This window comes from Durio zibethinus, chromosome 17, assembly GCF_047325235.1.
Source record: "Durio zibethinus cultivar Kanyao isolate XHJ-2024 chromosome 17, ASM4732523v1, whole genome shotgun sequence".
In the NCBI taxonomy this organism is placed as follows: domain Eukaryota; kingdom Viridiplantae; phylum Streptophyta; class Magnoliopsida; order Malvales; family Malvaceae; genus Durio; species Durio zibethinus.
In genome coordinates, this window is record NC_143178.1 from 5,690,655 (window position 1) to 5,706,693 (window position 16,039).

Sequence of the window (16,039 nt, forward strand, 5' to 3'; positions counted from 1 at the left end):
ACTTTTGAAGGTCTCGATCAGACAGAAGCCTTAAAAGCTTAAACAAATGTTCGTTGCCTGCTCCAGATGCCAGGATACTCAAATTTCAAACATGGTTAGTTAATTATTGGAAGGGGCTCAAGCTGCCGAAGAATATTCCTTGATTGCAAAACGAAAAAACCTTGAGAATATACGTTTCTTTTCGCGTTAACTGTAATGGGATTCGATTTGGAGTTGTAGACCAAAAGCTATGCGAAGTTGATGAGAAAGTTAAAGAAGTAAAAACACAGCTTGAAGAAGCAGCTATAGGTTTTAAACATTTTGTAATTATCATTCAATTCGCTCCGCACTTTTGATTTTTTTCAATTAGATTTCAATTGGCTCAATGGCTGTGGTTACCTTGCTCCGCACTGGAGATCATGTCGATTGATTGAAGATGATGAGTTGTCGGGTACCGTTCAAGCTCCTACCAATATGGTTGGCTGAAAATTTCAGTTTGTTTTGGCTTTGATTAGCCTCCGTAAGGGCTAAGTATATTTGATATTATAGCTTTGTCTTGGATTTTGGATAACCGAAATAATATATGGGTACAAGAATAGATTTCTTAATTTGGCTCAAAAAAAAAAAAAGAGTAGACTTTTTAATTAAGCAATATTTCAAAATCCGTTTTAAATTTCGTGAGAGAATTGGAAATGTTCTAATACTAGTAATAATTATTAAATGATTTGGGGAAAGTTAAAATAAAAAACATATTTTTCATTGATTAATATATTGGGTGGTTCACGGTGACGTTAAAAAAATAAAAGTTTGAACTCAGCGAACATAGCATAGGGTGATTAATTAAAAAAAAAAATTTGATCAAAGTTACAAATAAGACAAAGTCATGGTCTATCACACATTCCACTTGTGCACTCCGATTTGATGGGGAATTTCGCATAGCTTTTGGGTTTGTTCTTGGGCCTTTAAACTTCAGACTGTTTATAATTTTTGGGTTTTTTTTCACTTTTGACTGGGTGGGCTCCTGTCATTGCGGGCCTAACTGTTTGGGGTGAAGGAAAACTAGAGCGGAGCGGGGCAATCGATCATCGAGGAGTTTAAGGTTGGAGGATTCGATCGTTGAACGATTCCCTGGCTCTAATTCCCAAACGGAGACACCGTCAATGGCGGGATCATCATTGTCGGCGGCGGCCGTGAGGTCATGGAGAACGGCGTTTCTTACTCTGAGAGACGAAACCCTAACGAGCCCTCCTTCCATTCCTCAACTTGTCCAATCCCTAATCTTCTCTCACTCTCACTCTTCTTTCATCTCTGCCGCCCCCGATCTCCCTGCCCACGAGGTATCTTTTTCTTTCCAAAATTCCACTTGCTTTTACTCTTCCTTTTCATGCTGATGGTAAAGCTTTCAATTTTTTTTTCAGGTGACTTCCGATATATTATTTCTCATCCAACTTGTTGTCAATGCCTCCCAATTTCAACAAGATTTTATCCCCACCTTTTCCAACACTTGGCACTTGGTATTGTAATTTCAGTCACACTGGCTTTTTCTTTTCTTCTATTTATTATTTATTGTGAAGAAGTTCCTGACTGCTTCCTTATTTGCCTAGATCCATGACGTCACTCGTCGAGTTTCTCTTGATATGAATTCCTCATCTTGGGCTTTGATTCTCGAATCCTTCACCAAAATGATGGATTTTTTTCTTGCCAAAGCAACCTCCAATGCTGCTTTGTATAAACCAGTTTTGGAATGCTTAGAAACTGTCAGGTTTCTTCATTTTGCCATGCTTTTATTTTCCCTTTTGCAATTATTTTTAATGCTTGCCGAAATTCTTAAGTTGTTTATTCCCAGATATCTTGTCAGTGAAAACCAACGAAAATGCACTGTGTCAGATGATGTTCAGTTGGTAAATTTTCTTCTCCACATCATTGCATGTTCGCACGTGGATTTAATCTCCTTGTATCGTCCAAGTGGCAATCAAAAGAGTACTATTGAAAAGGGAAAGAAATTACCACGATATGGTAGTTTATGGGAGGTTCAAACTGCTGCCTTTACTATGCTTGGTGAAGTATATTCAAGGACTGGTTCTTCTTTTCAATTTGATATTTGGCAATCAACTATTCAGGTAAGTTCTCTATTTGGCTTTGATGGCATCTGTAAACGAGTAGCTAAGATTGGGTTTTATGAATTAGGTTCATAGGAAGATGATGGACTTATTAGCATCCAAGAATTTGGTTGTGGAAGACATAGTAATGTCCAGGTATGGCTCTTTCCTGCCTCCTTTGCGGTTAAGAGAAATTGAGAAAATAAAAATAGATATTGCTCTTTCAAATTTTGATAAACAAAATTTCTTGTTATGTGAAGGTTTTATGCATCACTTCTGCATTGCCTTCATTTGGTTCTTATGGATCCTAAAGGTTCTATTTCTGAACATGTAAGTAAATCATTACAGCTTAGGGCTGTAGTATTGATTTGTAAATTTTGAATTGCCTTTTTGTCTTTGCTACTTCATGAATGTAAAATGCACTTGCAGGTGTCTGGTTTTGTAGCATCCTTGCGAATGTTTTTCATTTATGGCCTTACTAGTGGACCCCAACTCATGTCTGCTGCTGTTGGTTGCAAGGAGAAGGAACTTGGTTCACTGAGTCTTAAGTTTACTTCAGAAGAGCCTAAAAGAACAAATAATTCTCTGTATAAGCCCCCGCACTTGCGCAAAAAGGATGGTTTAAATACAAGGCAGGCTAAAGCTCAGGATTCTCAGATTTCTTCTGATCATGATTCTCCTATCGTTGATGTTACATCGTCAGATTCCGATTACAGTGATAATGATGGATCACTTAAAGATATTAATAGTTCTTGTTACTCAAAGGTTAGAGTATCTGCCATTGTTTGTGTACAGGTAAAATTTAACATCATTCTATCTTCCTTGTGACTCGCTTTTGATGCTTAGGTTTTCAAGGTTTCTCCATTTATAATAGCTTAGTTCTAGGTGATTTTTGACTATTCCATATTAAATATGTGGAAAAAATTTGAAATGTGGTAAGTCTTGTTTTTGATTTAGGAATTAGTAGGAATACTTGCAATGCCATGAGGGTGATACCTAAGCCTAGGTTATACAGTATAAATGGAGTCCTTTAGAACAGAAGCGATTATATTCTAAATTGTTAAATTCACTGATTAGTCATATGAATTGGCATTAGGAATAACTATGAGTTCTACACCGATATGTCATTGAAGGATCCTTTCTTTAGGTAGCTTTTTTTTAGTTTGATTTGTTATTCTATGCATTTAGGATTTCTTATGTCAGAGTAGAATTAAGTTGGGGAGGGCATTTACCTTGAAATCGACTTAAATTGGTTTATAATGTTATTTGCGTAACATTGTTTTAAAGTAAACAAAGTACTATTTTATGCTTCTTAAATTTTTTATCAGTCCATTTTTAATTCCTTTCTCCCTATGTACAGAGCCTTTAGCATTTCTGTAAACACCTGTCATTGGGTTGGTGTTGGAACTATTCTTATCCAGCTGTTTTTGTTTTCTTGCTCAACACTTTGATCTAGATTGTCCTTTAACATATGTTGCTTCGAGTTAGTATTCTTTTTTTTCTTTTTTTTTTGCAATATTGCTTTCTGTTACTCTTGTATTAACTCAGTGTGAGGTTGATACCATCAAACCATGGAAGCTGCTTGTCTTTGTTAGTCTTTTGCTTTATGGTTTTCGTAATTTGCTCGGATGCTTGCTGGGTGACATTTCCTTTTTTGGTCATTAATGGGTAATGTACTAGTGAGTGATCATTGACACTGAATACTTCTAACCGGGGCTTCCTTGGTTGTTTGTGTTTCTGGTGAAGGATCTTTGTCAAGCTGATCCCAAGTCCTTTACAACTCAATGGACGATGCTTTTGCCAACCAATGATGTACTACAACCAAGGTAATGTGATCCACTATTATTCTTATTGAACTATTTTGTTCATGGATTCTATTTTTTATTCCTTTTTTTTGTCTGTAGAAAGTTGTCTTTGTTTTCCATTTATTTCACATTGTTGACTGCAGGAAATTTGAAGCAACTCTAATGGCAACCTTGCTATTTGATCCTTACTTAAAGGTACAATTTTTGTTGTTTGTAGAGATATATATATATATATATATATATATATATATCATCTGTTTTTCTTGGCCAATTGTTTAACATCTAGGCCTCACGCTTAATTTAGTTGACAATCATTGGATTATGATGCATGGATATTTTCATTGTTATTTATGACTTTACAATGTCTAGTTGGCAGATGTTTTCCTTAACCTCAGTAATACTTCTTGCTTACATGTGAATTTTACGATGCTTAGGCTCGAATGGCGTCGGCCTCAGCTCTGGCTGTCATGATGGATGGGCCTGCTACTGTTTTTCTTCAGGTAGCGGAATACAAAGAATCTACTAAGTGTGGATCTTTTATGGCACTTTCTAGTTCACTTGGCCAGATACTAATGCAACTTCATACTGGTACTAGAAATAAACAATTTTCCTCTGCAGTTCAACTTTTTTTTTTCTTTTTTCGGACTGTGCTTGCTTTTGGTACTTTCCGTCTGTGTTTCTTGTTATTTTTTTAATATAATTACCTATGGTAGTACTATCTTTCTCTCCTTTCTGATGTAGGTATTCTGCACTTAATTCAGCATGAAACTAATAGTCGGTTGCTGGTGTTGGTATTCAAGATTCTCATGCTTTTGATATCATGCACACCGTATGAGTCTGCCTTCTCATACCCTCTCATTGTTGTTAAAATGCTTGTTTATTCCTTTTTCTTTAGCTGACAATTTGTGCCTTTTCAGTTAATGCTTTCTGTTGTTCTTATGATGCTAAACCTTGTTTTCAGACTTATCATGTGCATAGAATTTTCTATCAGATATAAGAACACTGATCTGTAGAATCTTTTTTGGAGGAAAATAAAGACAAAGGTGGTGTTTGAGAATAAAAGACAACCTATGCAGAACAGAAAGATAATGAAGAGAGATTATAAAATGACTAGATTATTCGAAGTCAGTAGTGTAACATATGAGATTGTTGAGTAGCCCTATATCAATTCATGGGTGATCTTTCCTCTGCCTTCTTCCTCTCCTTTCTTGTGTCTATTATCCCGTCCTTATCTCTCTCTCTTTTCTTTTTTCTGCTAATCTTGTGTCTATTCATGATATTCTGATAATTATCTTGGAGACTATGATAACTTCTTTCATTGTGTGCATGCAAAATGATGTATGAATATGCTTTTTTATAGTCCAATTTACTACAGGTTTTGTGTGCATGCAAAATGGTGTATAAATATGCTCTTTTATAGTCCAATTTAGTGCAGGTTTGGAATTCACTAACTGATAAAGAACAAATAAGATACTTCAATCAATTGTATTTTGTGGGTCCCCTGGGACTTTATGAAGGATTTGATTCACAAAAATATTTGAACGATGAATAAGAATCTGAGTTTCAGTCCATAACGAAAATCCAGTATGGTTTTTATTGATTGATTTTAGATGCTTAAATAGGAACTCATTTGCTGGTATTCATGCCTTCGTTAATTTCATGTGTTACCTCCTTTCATCTTTTGAGAAAAGCTTTACATATGCATACTGGATTTATTGCATTTTGTTGCTTATAATTCCACAGATATTTACGAATGCCAGGAGATCTGTTGCTGAAAGTAATTTTGTCTCTGCAAGCTAGGATTGAAGCAGGTTTTCCATTCAAAAGTGATCAGACTGGTCTGCAGGTTAGGGTTTTCTTAATTGTTTTTATTATTTTTTGCTTTACTCGACACCCCGCTTCGCATCTCTTCAACTGGTGTGGATAGGCAGCATTTAGGTATTTTTGGTTGTGCAGAAAACTATATAAAATTTTCTTTTGTTAGGTCGCTGCTATTAGTTGTTTGACAGCTGCTTTATCAGTTTCACCTTCAATCCAAGTCAAAGAAATGATTTTAGAGGAAGCGTTGACAGGTTGGCACACTTTTCATATGTTTTTACTTAATTTTATATTATTTATTTTCAGTTAGGCTTTCCCCTTTCTTTCTTTTTTTTGGTGTGGAGGGAGTCAGAGATGGATTTCAGCTTGTGAAACTAATCAAAGCATATATGCTCGTTGTTGACATTGATTTCACATGAAAGAGGTTGCTAAAGAGCATTATGCTGATTGACGATTGCTTCTACCTTTGGTAATAAAATTAAAAGCATGGAGTTGGTAACATGCTTTTATAACCTCATCTCATGCTAAGGTGAGGAGAGGGAAATTCAAGTGACTGAACACCAGAGTGAGAGTCAGAGAGAGTGAGGCATAGGAATCTACTCTATTGTTCACCTTCTTCTGTTCTTTGTGCTCAATTTTTTTTTAAAAATATTTTATATTATCACTAACATATATCTTTCATAAAAGATTAGTTTTTTACCTTTGTCACTTTCCTTATTTATCCCGATCTTGCTTGCTGTCATACTAGTGTCTTTTTAATAAGTTTTTCCCTAATTCAAATTGGAACATCCATACATACATGTAAGTGTTTGAGAATAAATGGTGGTCATGCCCTGCTTCTCTCCAATTTTGTGAACCAAGACCTGCCGAATATTTCGCTTGTGAGTCATGAAAATGTTTACTGGTGCAGAAATTGCTGCACCATCTCACATGTGATTGGAGATTTTTAATTTATTACATTGCAAAACTTTCAATGCTCAATGATAAACCAGTTTTGCTTTGGCCTGTTTATCGTTGAGCATTTCTTTAATGTGAATAATTATTCAGGATATATGGGTTCCGTATCCAGTTTTGCAATGGCCCATTTGCTGTCTGAAGCTTTGAGTTGTATGCATGTATCAAAAAGTCAAAATATTGTTTTTTTTTTTTTTGGTCTCTCTTCGAGAAATTATTTGCTAATTTAACCTCGGAATTCTATTTGAAGCCTTATTCCAGGTTTTGTGGAGGCTGACAATAAGTCTGGTGTTCTTTTTACATTACTTAAACATTCTGAACGACTAAGCAACCCAACAATATGCTTTGAAGCACTACAGGTAATTCAATTGAAGCTATAAGCATCTAATATGTTGGTTAATTATGTTGAGTTGTGGTGGCTTATAAGTTATCAATGCTCCTTTGGTTGAGCATGTATCATTATGTATCCCTGATCCTTGTTTGTGCATTTTCCTCCCTTTTCTCTGATGAATACTTTATGCACTTCACAATTTGGTAACGTGTATTCTGAATTTTTGTATGATTCTGGATAAATCTTTTGTGGTTATCTTATATATGTACCTTTCATTCAATTAGACATTGATAAACTGTCTAAGCTTGAATTATCTGCTTGTTACAGCAAAGGTAGATGAAATAAAGGATGCTAAAGAGGGAATGAGATCATGTTTAAGTGTAATGAGCCACAGGATCAATAAATAATAAATGTAGTATCAGTGCAATAGAACTGATGAGCCTTATATTAAGTTGATTTTGAAGATAATGCTTGTTTGTTTTTATGTTAAATGAGCATTTCCTTCTCCGATGACAACACACAGACACAGGGAAAAATGAAGGAATTGGCATTTGATTGATTGTGATCTATATTAATTAAGCTATAGGTGGGAAAAACAGATTGATCAAGATATATATAAAAAAAAGGATATATATATTTTGTTTGGTATTGAAAAGATACTTTTCACTCTTATGATTGCGCAATCCTGTGTTTTGAATGAGAAGCATAATGATGGAGGACATTCTTGCAAATATTGGGAGAATATTTATTCGGCCTAAATTTAGAAATATTGAATTTAAACTGCTCTACGGGCTTGTTTGTTTGGTTTGTTTTATTGGATTTTGCTTGGTATCTAGGTAGGCTTTACTTCCCGTGGGCTTAATTGAAACTTGAGATTTGAGCTTATTCAATTGAGGTTTTCTTTGACTATTTTGATTTTTTTTTACCAATGAGTATTTTGATTTAAGAATACTTATTACACACAAATATGCACTGCATGGTTCAGGCCCTTCGAACTGTTTCACACAATTACCCTGACTTAATGTTAGTAAGTTGGGGACAAATTTCTGCCATTGTTCATAAAATTCTGAGAGAAGCTACTGCTGAAGTTCCAACTAAGACCTGGAAGGAACAAGCTGGAAATACTATTGTGTTTGTTGGGGAAAAAATGGTTACAGCTGCTATAAAGGTAAGTTATCCTTTGGCAATTGGTTTCTTCTTTAAATTTTATTTGTGTCTTATTGTATGTTTGTGAGTGACATTTCAGATCAGATCCTTTTGAATGTACTCTTTATAGGCATTAGTATAATTTATGTTGTGGTTCCTTTGGATTTCGTTGGTCTGGAAACTCCAGAAACACATCCTGTGCACCAAACAAATGGAAGGCAGGCAGATTGGTCTTGCTGGAGTTATTAGATATATTAGATCTTAGAGAAGTTTCATTTTTTTTATACTATATTGTGAGCTACCTATGTAATAGGTCAAGATGTTCTTTCTTCATGTGGTAGTTGTGCGTGCAAGTTTCCATTTCTGATTTAAATTCTTTTTGTTTCTCCTTGTTTGACTTGACAATTTATAACTTTTTATGCTACTTTATTCTTCAGGTTTTGGATGAATGTCTTCGTGGAATATCTGGATTTAGAGGAACTGAGGATCTTTCGGATGAAAAATTTTTGGATACCCCATTTACTTCTGATTGCGTAAGGTCAAAGAAAGTATCATCAGCCCCATCTTATGGACCACAGAGTATGGAGGATACAAAAGAACAAAATAAATGTTCATCAGGAATTGAGCAGTGGGCTGAGACAATTGAGAAGCACATGCCTCTCGTTCTAGGGCATACTTCTGCAATGGTTAGTTAGAGTCTTGTTCCCCTTCTCTTCAGATTTCCTGGACCACTGTAAGGCTTATTCAAGCTGAGTTGATGGACTTCTACTACTACTACTACTACTACTACTACTACTACTACTACTACTACTACTACTACTAGTATTATTATTATTATGTTTTTGTTATTTTATATGCAATTAGAGGTGGATGCATGCTCTTCTCTTTGCCTTTCTTTTTGTTTTTCCTCTGAATATCTACTTCCGATCCAATTATGTCATGGTGTAAAGGATCCTCCTAGCTTTGAATGGCTAAACAAATAGAAGATAAAACACCATAATTTTTGGTGGAAATCATTTGACCATCAAAATTCTTAACTTTCTGGCTACTCTTGGAGAAGCTTAAAAAATTATCCATTTGGTTTAATATGGATGGCCTTCAGTGCTATATGTAATAGCAATGTTTATCTGGTGAAGTTTTAACTTTTTAAACACCACAAACTTGTTTGTGAGAGCTGCAATTTTTTAGGGTTGAAGCATGCAATAAACTCTGGAGGACTAAAGAAATTTGTGGTGACCTGTCATCTTTTAAACTCCCTATTTTTTTATCCATACTCAACTATCTGGTAAAACCATGAAAATCAATTTTGGCCTCATTTGATGCCTTGCAGACATAAAGTAACTCCTGATAACTGCCATAATCTTTTTTATTTTATTCCTTATTTATATGTATTTTTGGTTGACAAATAGATGTTGAGTTGTTGATGGGCTGTATAAATTCTACTGCATGCTACTGTTATTGGTGCTAATTATTTATCCATGGAATTAATTTTCAATGAAGCTTATAAAAAATTTAGATGAAACTTAGGGTTTTGCTTTTTAAATTGTGATTATGATCTCTTTCCATTTTATTGAAGATAGTAAGTATGGTTCTAGATTCAAGTATTCTATTATTACTTGTATACGACACTTAACTGCTTCTTTTCACTGGAAGGTGAGAACTGCATCAGTAACTTGTTTTGCTGGAATCACTTCCTCTGTATTCTTCACTCTCACGAAAGAAAAACAAGATTTTGTTGTCTCATCTTTAGTAAGTCCCGATATAGCATTGTTCCAAACCTGATTTTTCTTATTGCTGTAAACTCACACAACATTGGAAAAAAATTGTAGATCAGTGCTGCTACGCATGATAAGGTTCCTTCAGTTAGGTCAGCTGCTTGTCGAGCCATTGGTGTTGTCTCTTGTTTCCAGAAAACTTCTGAGAGGTAATTCTACAATGTTGCTTAATGATCCACCCAAGTTTTTATGATCTTTTAATTAGTTGTATATGTTTGAATCATGAATGAAAAGTTTACAGAAAGCAAAACTATTTAGTGCAGGGATCCTTGGCAAGTTTATCCATGCTGTTGAGATTAACACTCGTGATCCTGTGGTTTCGGTATATTTTCCTACTGTTCTTGAGTTAGACCTTAAGAGAGCGTTTACATATTTATTTTTTAATATTTAAATATCACTTCTGAATATGTTTAAAAAAATATCACTTTAAAAAAAAATCACTTCTGAATGCTTTTGTAGGTACGAATACCAGCCTCTTGGGCTTTGGCAAACATATGTGATTCTTTCCGCCACTTTGTTGATGATTTTCCTTTAAAAAAGTCAACAGGTCTGTCTTGATGGAATTGTTTTTGAATTTTCTATATCTGATAATAATGTTTTTTCAAGTATTTAATTACTCTTTTCTTGACTCTGTTATAGAATCAGATACAAACTCCCAATTAGTGGAGTTGTTAACTGAGTGTGCTCTGCGCCTAGCAAAGGATGGGGACAAGGTATAAATGTTTGTCACATCTTACAATTGTTGGTGAGATAGGTATTTGATGCACACTTTTGCCTTTTTTTTGTATGCTTGTTCAGTAATTGATAACTTTTCTGGCTGATCCAGCAATGCTCGTACGTTTGTGAGTTATTTCAGTTATTAGAGTATATCTATTTTTTCATGAGTTTCTTGCTTTAGCTTTATATCTGCCATAAGTTCAATTCAGTAATGTACGAATTACTTGATCATACGTGAAAGCAAAGGGAGAGGATGGGAACTGGGAAGAGTATGGGTATCTCTCTTTTTACAACTTTGGAAAATATATTGGGTACCTTTATATATCAGTTGTGGATTTAATTTTCTGTTGCTTTGACATCATCTCTTTGTATTCTCTTAATCCATTTGTGTGAATATTGATATGTTGTAAGTGAGAATGTACTCATTAAACTTGAATCTGGAACTTGTAGGGTCAGCTAACAAATCCTTTTATGTGGATTTCTTCCATATTAGCCCAAGAAGAATTGAAATGCTATAAATTAAGGGTCATAGTGTCCTAGAATATCTGTTTTATGAACTGTCTATTTAACTGTATACATCTAAGTTATCATATATCATGGTTTATATCAAGTGTTTAGCCTTTTCCATGACGGCAGACTAGGAAAGCTGCTGCTCTATTTTTCTTATATTTTCAATAATTTATCCTGGGTGCTCAGATGTTAGATACTTGGTTTTGGTAATTACTAGTTAATATTCAGCCAAGTAATGGTCTATGAATTTTTTTTTTTTTTAATTCTTGAAGAGTGTAACCATCCTAATGGTACATCATTTATCGGCTTTTATCTCTCTTTTTCTTTTTATTAGATCAAATCAAATGCCGTGAGAGCTCTGGGAAATCTTGCAAGATTTGTCAGATATACAAGTTCATGTGTGCATAATAAGCCAGTGCCAAATACAGGATTTTCTTCTTCTTGCAACAATCTTACTATGTTGCCAGCAAGAAGCAATCTGAAAGCTTTTGATGCAGGCACAATAAATTCATCCTACCCAGCATCATTGAAGGATTTGGATTGGCTGTATAGAATGGTACAAGCATTTATTTCTTGTGTTACAACTGGAAATGTCAAGGTATTATCTTGCATTGTAATTTTTCTGCAAAACATTAAGTTCAACTTGGTGCAAGCACATAATCCTTATGAATAGTAATTTAACTATTCTTCACTGTCTGACTTTACATTTACCAGGTTCAATGGAATGTCTGTCATGCGCTGAGCAACCTGTTTTTAAATAAGACAATACAACTGCAGGATATGGATTGGTATGATGGTGCTAAATTCTTTTCACTTACATTCTTACAAATACGTCTCTATACGTTTGCCATTTCTTGTTTAATACAGTTGTATGTTTACTGTTGCTAACAATAAAATCATAAACCAGTCAAAATGAAAGGCTGGATAAATTATTGAATGGGCAATTTGCTCTTACATAGTTGGGCATGTTTAAAGAATGTCCAAGCGTACTCTGACCTCAGTCTTCATTATCATGTGATAAGCCAACCCTACATTTAAAAACCTGCACATTCAAGTTTGACAAGAGGAGGAAGTCGCAGAATTGTTGTCATTGTTTTATAGCTATTAACCTTATTTTCAGAATGATGCTCAAGGATAGGAAACTAGCTTGGCTCCCCAAGATCTTTTTCAGAGTTAATTTTATATGGTTGTATTTTGTAAATGCTTTCCCACTATTCGGTATGCTTCCTACCTGAGACAATTTTTAATTTCGAACTCCTTTTTTTTATTTCTGAACAACTAGAAGATTAAAGCCATCAATACCTCTTCTTAAGGATAAAATATCTAGCCTATCATGTATCTATTTAGGCATAAATCATAAATCATAGAATCCTCAACTTTTGTTGCCTTGACACATAATATAGTTACTGACCTGTGAGAAATATCTTATTTTCTTGTTTGGTTTCATCAGTGATAAGACTTTGCTGCTCTTATGCCTTAAGCTAAGAACTGAATGTCTTCTTAAATATTTGAATCAATTAGTTCCTACTTCCTTGATAATTTATGTGTTTTATTTATATGAGCAACTTGTTTTTATTTTACAATTTGTGATACCTAATTGAAATATATTTGTAACTTTGCTTATACACATTTATGGCAGGGCTCCGTCAGTTTTTGGTATTCTTCTGTTACTCCTACGTGATTCTTCGAACTTCAAGATCAGGATACAAGCTGCTGCTGCATTGGCTGTGCCAGCATCAGCACTTGGTAAATATTAGGATTGCTTACTGTTTTGTTGTCATGGTTATGATGCGGTTGTGGTTTTGTTTGCCTTGAATTTAAGATGCCTTCTTCAATCATTATTTATGGCTAAACTTGGACTTCTTAACTGGGATTGATTGTCACAATAGTTTGTACGCTTCTCTTCAATGTAAAGCTATTTTACTCTTTGGTTTGAGATTATCACATTGTTTGACAGTTTAAAGCTGGATTTATAACATTGCTTACTTTGTTTGATGCAGATTATGGGAAATCTTTCCCTGACATTGTCCAAGGTCTGGAGCATGTAGTGGAGAATCTAGGTTCAGACCAAATTTCAGTGCCATCAAGTTTCAAATATAGAATTGCACTTGAGAAGCAGGTTATTTTGTGCATATGTCTTTTGAAATAGTATAACACAGTTTAGAGAACCTTGCATTTTCTGCACTTATTGAACAAATGTTTTGTATCTAATCCTGGTCAATGGAGAATATGATATTAAATTAAGTGAAATTAAGAGAAGAAATTTACACAGCCACAATAACTCCTGTAAGTCTGAAGTTTCTTGACAAAATTTTAAATTGCTTCATTTGTTATTAATTATTTTCAAAAATAGTTTTTATAGCGTTCCAAGTTGATTAATACAAAGCCATGTCTGATCATTAATTGGATTTGCTTTTTCTTTTGCAGTTAACTGCAACCATGTTGCATGTTCTTAGCTTTGCTTCAACCACTGATCACCAACCTCTGAAAGATTTTCTTGTCAAAGTAAGCTTTAACCACCCTCATTTGACATCCACCATTGCTGTGAATGGATTCAATGAATTTTATATGAAATCATGTCTTTCATATAGTTTTTATTGTTGCTAATGATGATTTCTCACTTTGTATGGAGTGACAAATTTCCAAGACTAAAAAACAATCACCTAAAACTTAGAAAGTTGAAGCTTTGGCTTAACAAAGTTTCTGTTAGATGTTAACTATTAAGCACTATGAGCATGAGTTTGCTTAAAAATTTGGGAATGACCTGACGCACCTAGATTTCACATCTACTTTGAAGTGATGTGTGCTAATATAAGCATTCCTCGTCATAGGGGATCATATTCTCATTACTGGAAACTTGAAACAAAAGGAATCCCTGCCATTCATTATCAGGGATGGCCAATATTTGTGCAATATAAGCAATTGACTGCAAACAATATTGCTTCTTCAAAATCAAATGCTGGCAATTTATTCTGCTCTGCCATATTCCATTTTTGTTTAATAGAAAGCATCCTTTCTGGAGGACTGGTTTAAGATGGTATGCTCATCACTGGGGGAGAGTACTGCTCAGCCTGAGATTGAAAGTGATTCTATTGGCAACCAAAAGAAAGAGATGATATCCAAAGCTCTACAATCATTGATTGAAGTTTATGAAGGCAAGAAACAGCTTACAATCTCTCAGAAATTCAAGAAGCTGGACAGTAGCATATCCTGAATATATCATAATCAGCCATTTTCATTTTGCTTGGCTGGCTGATCATTTTTGTTTTGTTATATGGGTAATCTTGGTTTCGAGCACCTTAAGGATTACTTTGAGTCTTTGAATCCTTGAATGGCAGTTTGCCCCTCAAAAGCCAATTCATTGGAATTTGGAAACACCCTTTCCTGTCCTCTGATTGAACATAGAGTGGGGAGTAACAGAATTATCCGGCGTGCATGAGGGCCCCTGATGGTGAGGAAAGTTTGGTGCAGGATCTTCGAGTCGTACACAGCTAGTCCTTCTGGTAGAAATTCAATGTGAATTAGATGAATGGGGTCCTGATGTATGTAAATTATGATGTTTTTGCTTGTAACCGTAGCTGTGTGCAGCAAGCGGTTAGACTCGGATGCATAGGAATTACTATGTTACCAATTTTGCTTGTAAGATTTAATTAGTAGCGTAATCAAAGGGGGTCCCTGATCAGACTTTCTACTATGTATTGCATTTCTCATACATCTATCAGGCTAGCGTAAGACCCTGAATTTAGATACGGTGGAGCAGAGTTGGTGTGCTTATGTCTGCCTCGGTGAGTTGAATAAAACAGAAATTTTGGCCGACTATTGCCGGTAACGGCCAACGTAAATTAGGCCTTCTAGGAATGTGTTCACTTTAAGGAAAAAAGAAAATGAAGAGTCTCGGTATTGTTGTTTTCCCCTTTGTTTTTTCTTTTCTTCGGTGAATTTTGAGCTCTATCTTACTAGGTAAGCTAATTTTCCTTTCCTTTTATCTCATACAAACAAACTTTGTCTTTTATATCAATAAAAGTTTCAAATCTGTTTTCTTTAAACCTTCTTTGAGATGTGTTATTAGAATCATAAGTCAATATTCAGTCAATTACTTTAATTTTGAGTCACTTGTTTTATTAATGGGCAATGAATAACTGGGCATATGGTTGGTTGGTAATAGCAAAACGCAACAATGCATATTTGTTGCGGTCGAACTATAATAGGTAGATCAGGTGAGGATATTTGCTCTCTTGAATGAATTGTCTACAAAACAAGGGGATGCAGAATGGCCTGGATGGGAGCGTGCTTGAGAGAAAAAAAAATTGTAGTAAATGAAAGCATCAATGAGCACACAAAGACATTATTTGTTTATTATATATGAGCCCAAAAAAAACAATTACGGGAAAGAAGCAATTCTTTTGACTAAAAAGTCAGGGTGCAACGTGTCCCACTAGCTACCAACGTCCTTTATTTCCACTTAAGCTAATGAATATGACGTAGTAATAGTAACAGTATTGGATTGAGATTCTATGATTCTTTGCATGTAGATTGTTCTAGCCCCGACACTTTCAACCCTAAGCCGAGAGGTCAAACGTGCGACATCATCAAATCGTAAAAGAAAACCATGAATTAGTCATCAACAGGACTCCTTTCTCACTTCTACTTTTATCGTTAGTTCCATTTTTTTTTTCCCTGGTCACGCAACATTTTTGTCTCTCTATTCTTTTTCCAATGTGATTGGACATCACTGAGCCCACACTCGGCCTTTTAATCTGATATATATATATATATATATATATGTACGTATGTATGGACGAGTGATCTTTACCTAGACAATTATTATCACCTCAACTTGCTTTGGTTGATATTTCCCTTTCTTTTGGATATATCTGTCAGAAAGTGCAGAAAAAAAGAGTCATG

General features: G+C 34.8%; 1 protein-coding gene across 6 annotated transcripts; it reads left to right on the forward strand.

Moving 5' to 3' along the window:
* The first annotated feature begins 1,066 nt into the window (after positions 1 to 1,066).
* On the forward strand, positions 1,067 to 15,046 carry LOC111279647 (ARM repeat superfamily protein). Of its 6 annotated transcripts, XM_022866636.2 has the most exons (28): positions 1,067 to 1,316; positions 1,398 to 1,493; positions 1,584 to 1,741; positions 1,826 to 2,099; positions 2,167 to 2,234; positions 2,339 to 2,408; positions 2,508 to 2,873; positions 3,825 to 3,904; positions 4,027 to 4,078; positions 4,318 to 4,471; positions 4,625 to 4,712; positions 5,627 to 5,729; positions 5,868 to 5,955; positions 6,917 to 7,014; positions 7,972 to 8,154; positions 8,570 to 8,818; positions 9,786 to 9,881; positions 9,962 to 10,056; positions 10,166 to 10,229; positions 10,367 to 10,454; positions 10,547 to 10,620; positions 11,469 to 11,532; positions 11,632 to 11,732; positions 11,849 to 11,922; positions 12,774 to 12,880; positions 13,135 to 13,253; positions 13,562 to 13,639; positions 14,139 to 15,046. In XM_022866636.2, exons 1-28 carry the CDS (start codon positions 1,140 to 1,142, stop codon positions 14,346 to 14,348), a joined length of 3,474 nt encoding a protein of 1,157 aa, XP_022722371.2. In that variant the 5' UTR covers positions 1,067 to 1,139; the 3' UTR covers positions 14,349 to 15,046. The 6 variants fall into 6 exon arrangements, 4 of the variants coding, with proteins under 4 accessions (XP_022722371.2, XP_089602392.1, XP_022722364.2 ...); XR_016329111.1 differs by having other exon boundaries at positions 11,469 to 11,732; positions 12,774 to 13,043; positions 13,966 to 15,046; XR_016329110.1 differs by having other exon boundaries at positions 11,469 to 11,732; positions 12,774 to 13,043.
* The last annotated feature ends 993 nt before the right edge of the window (positions 15,047 to 16,039 follow it).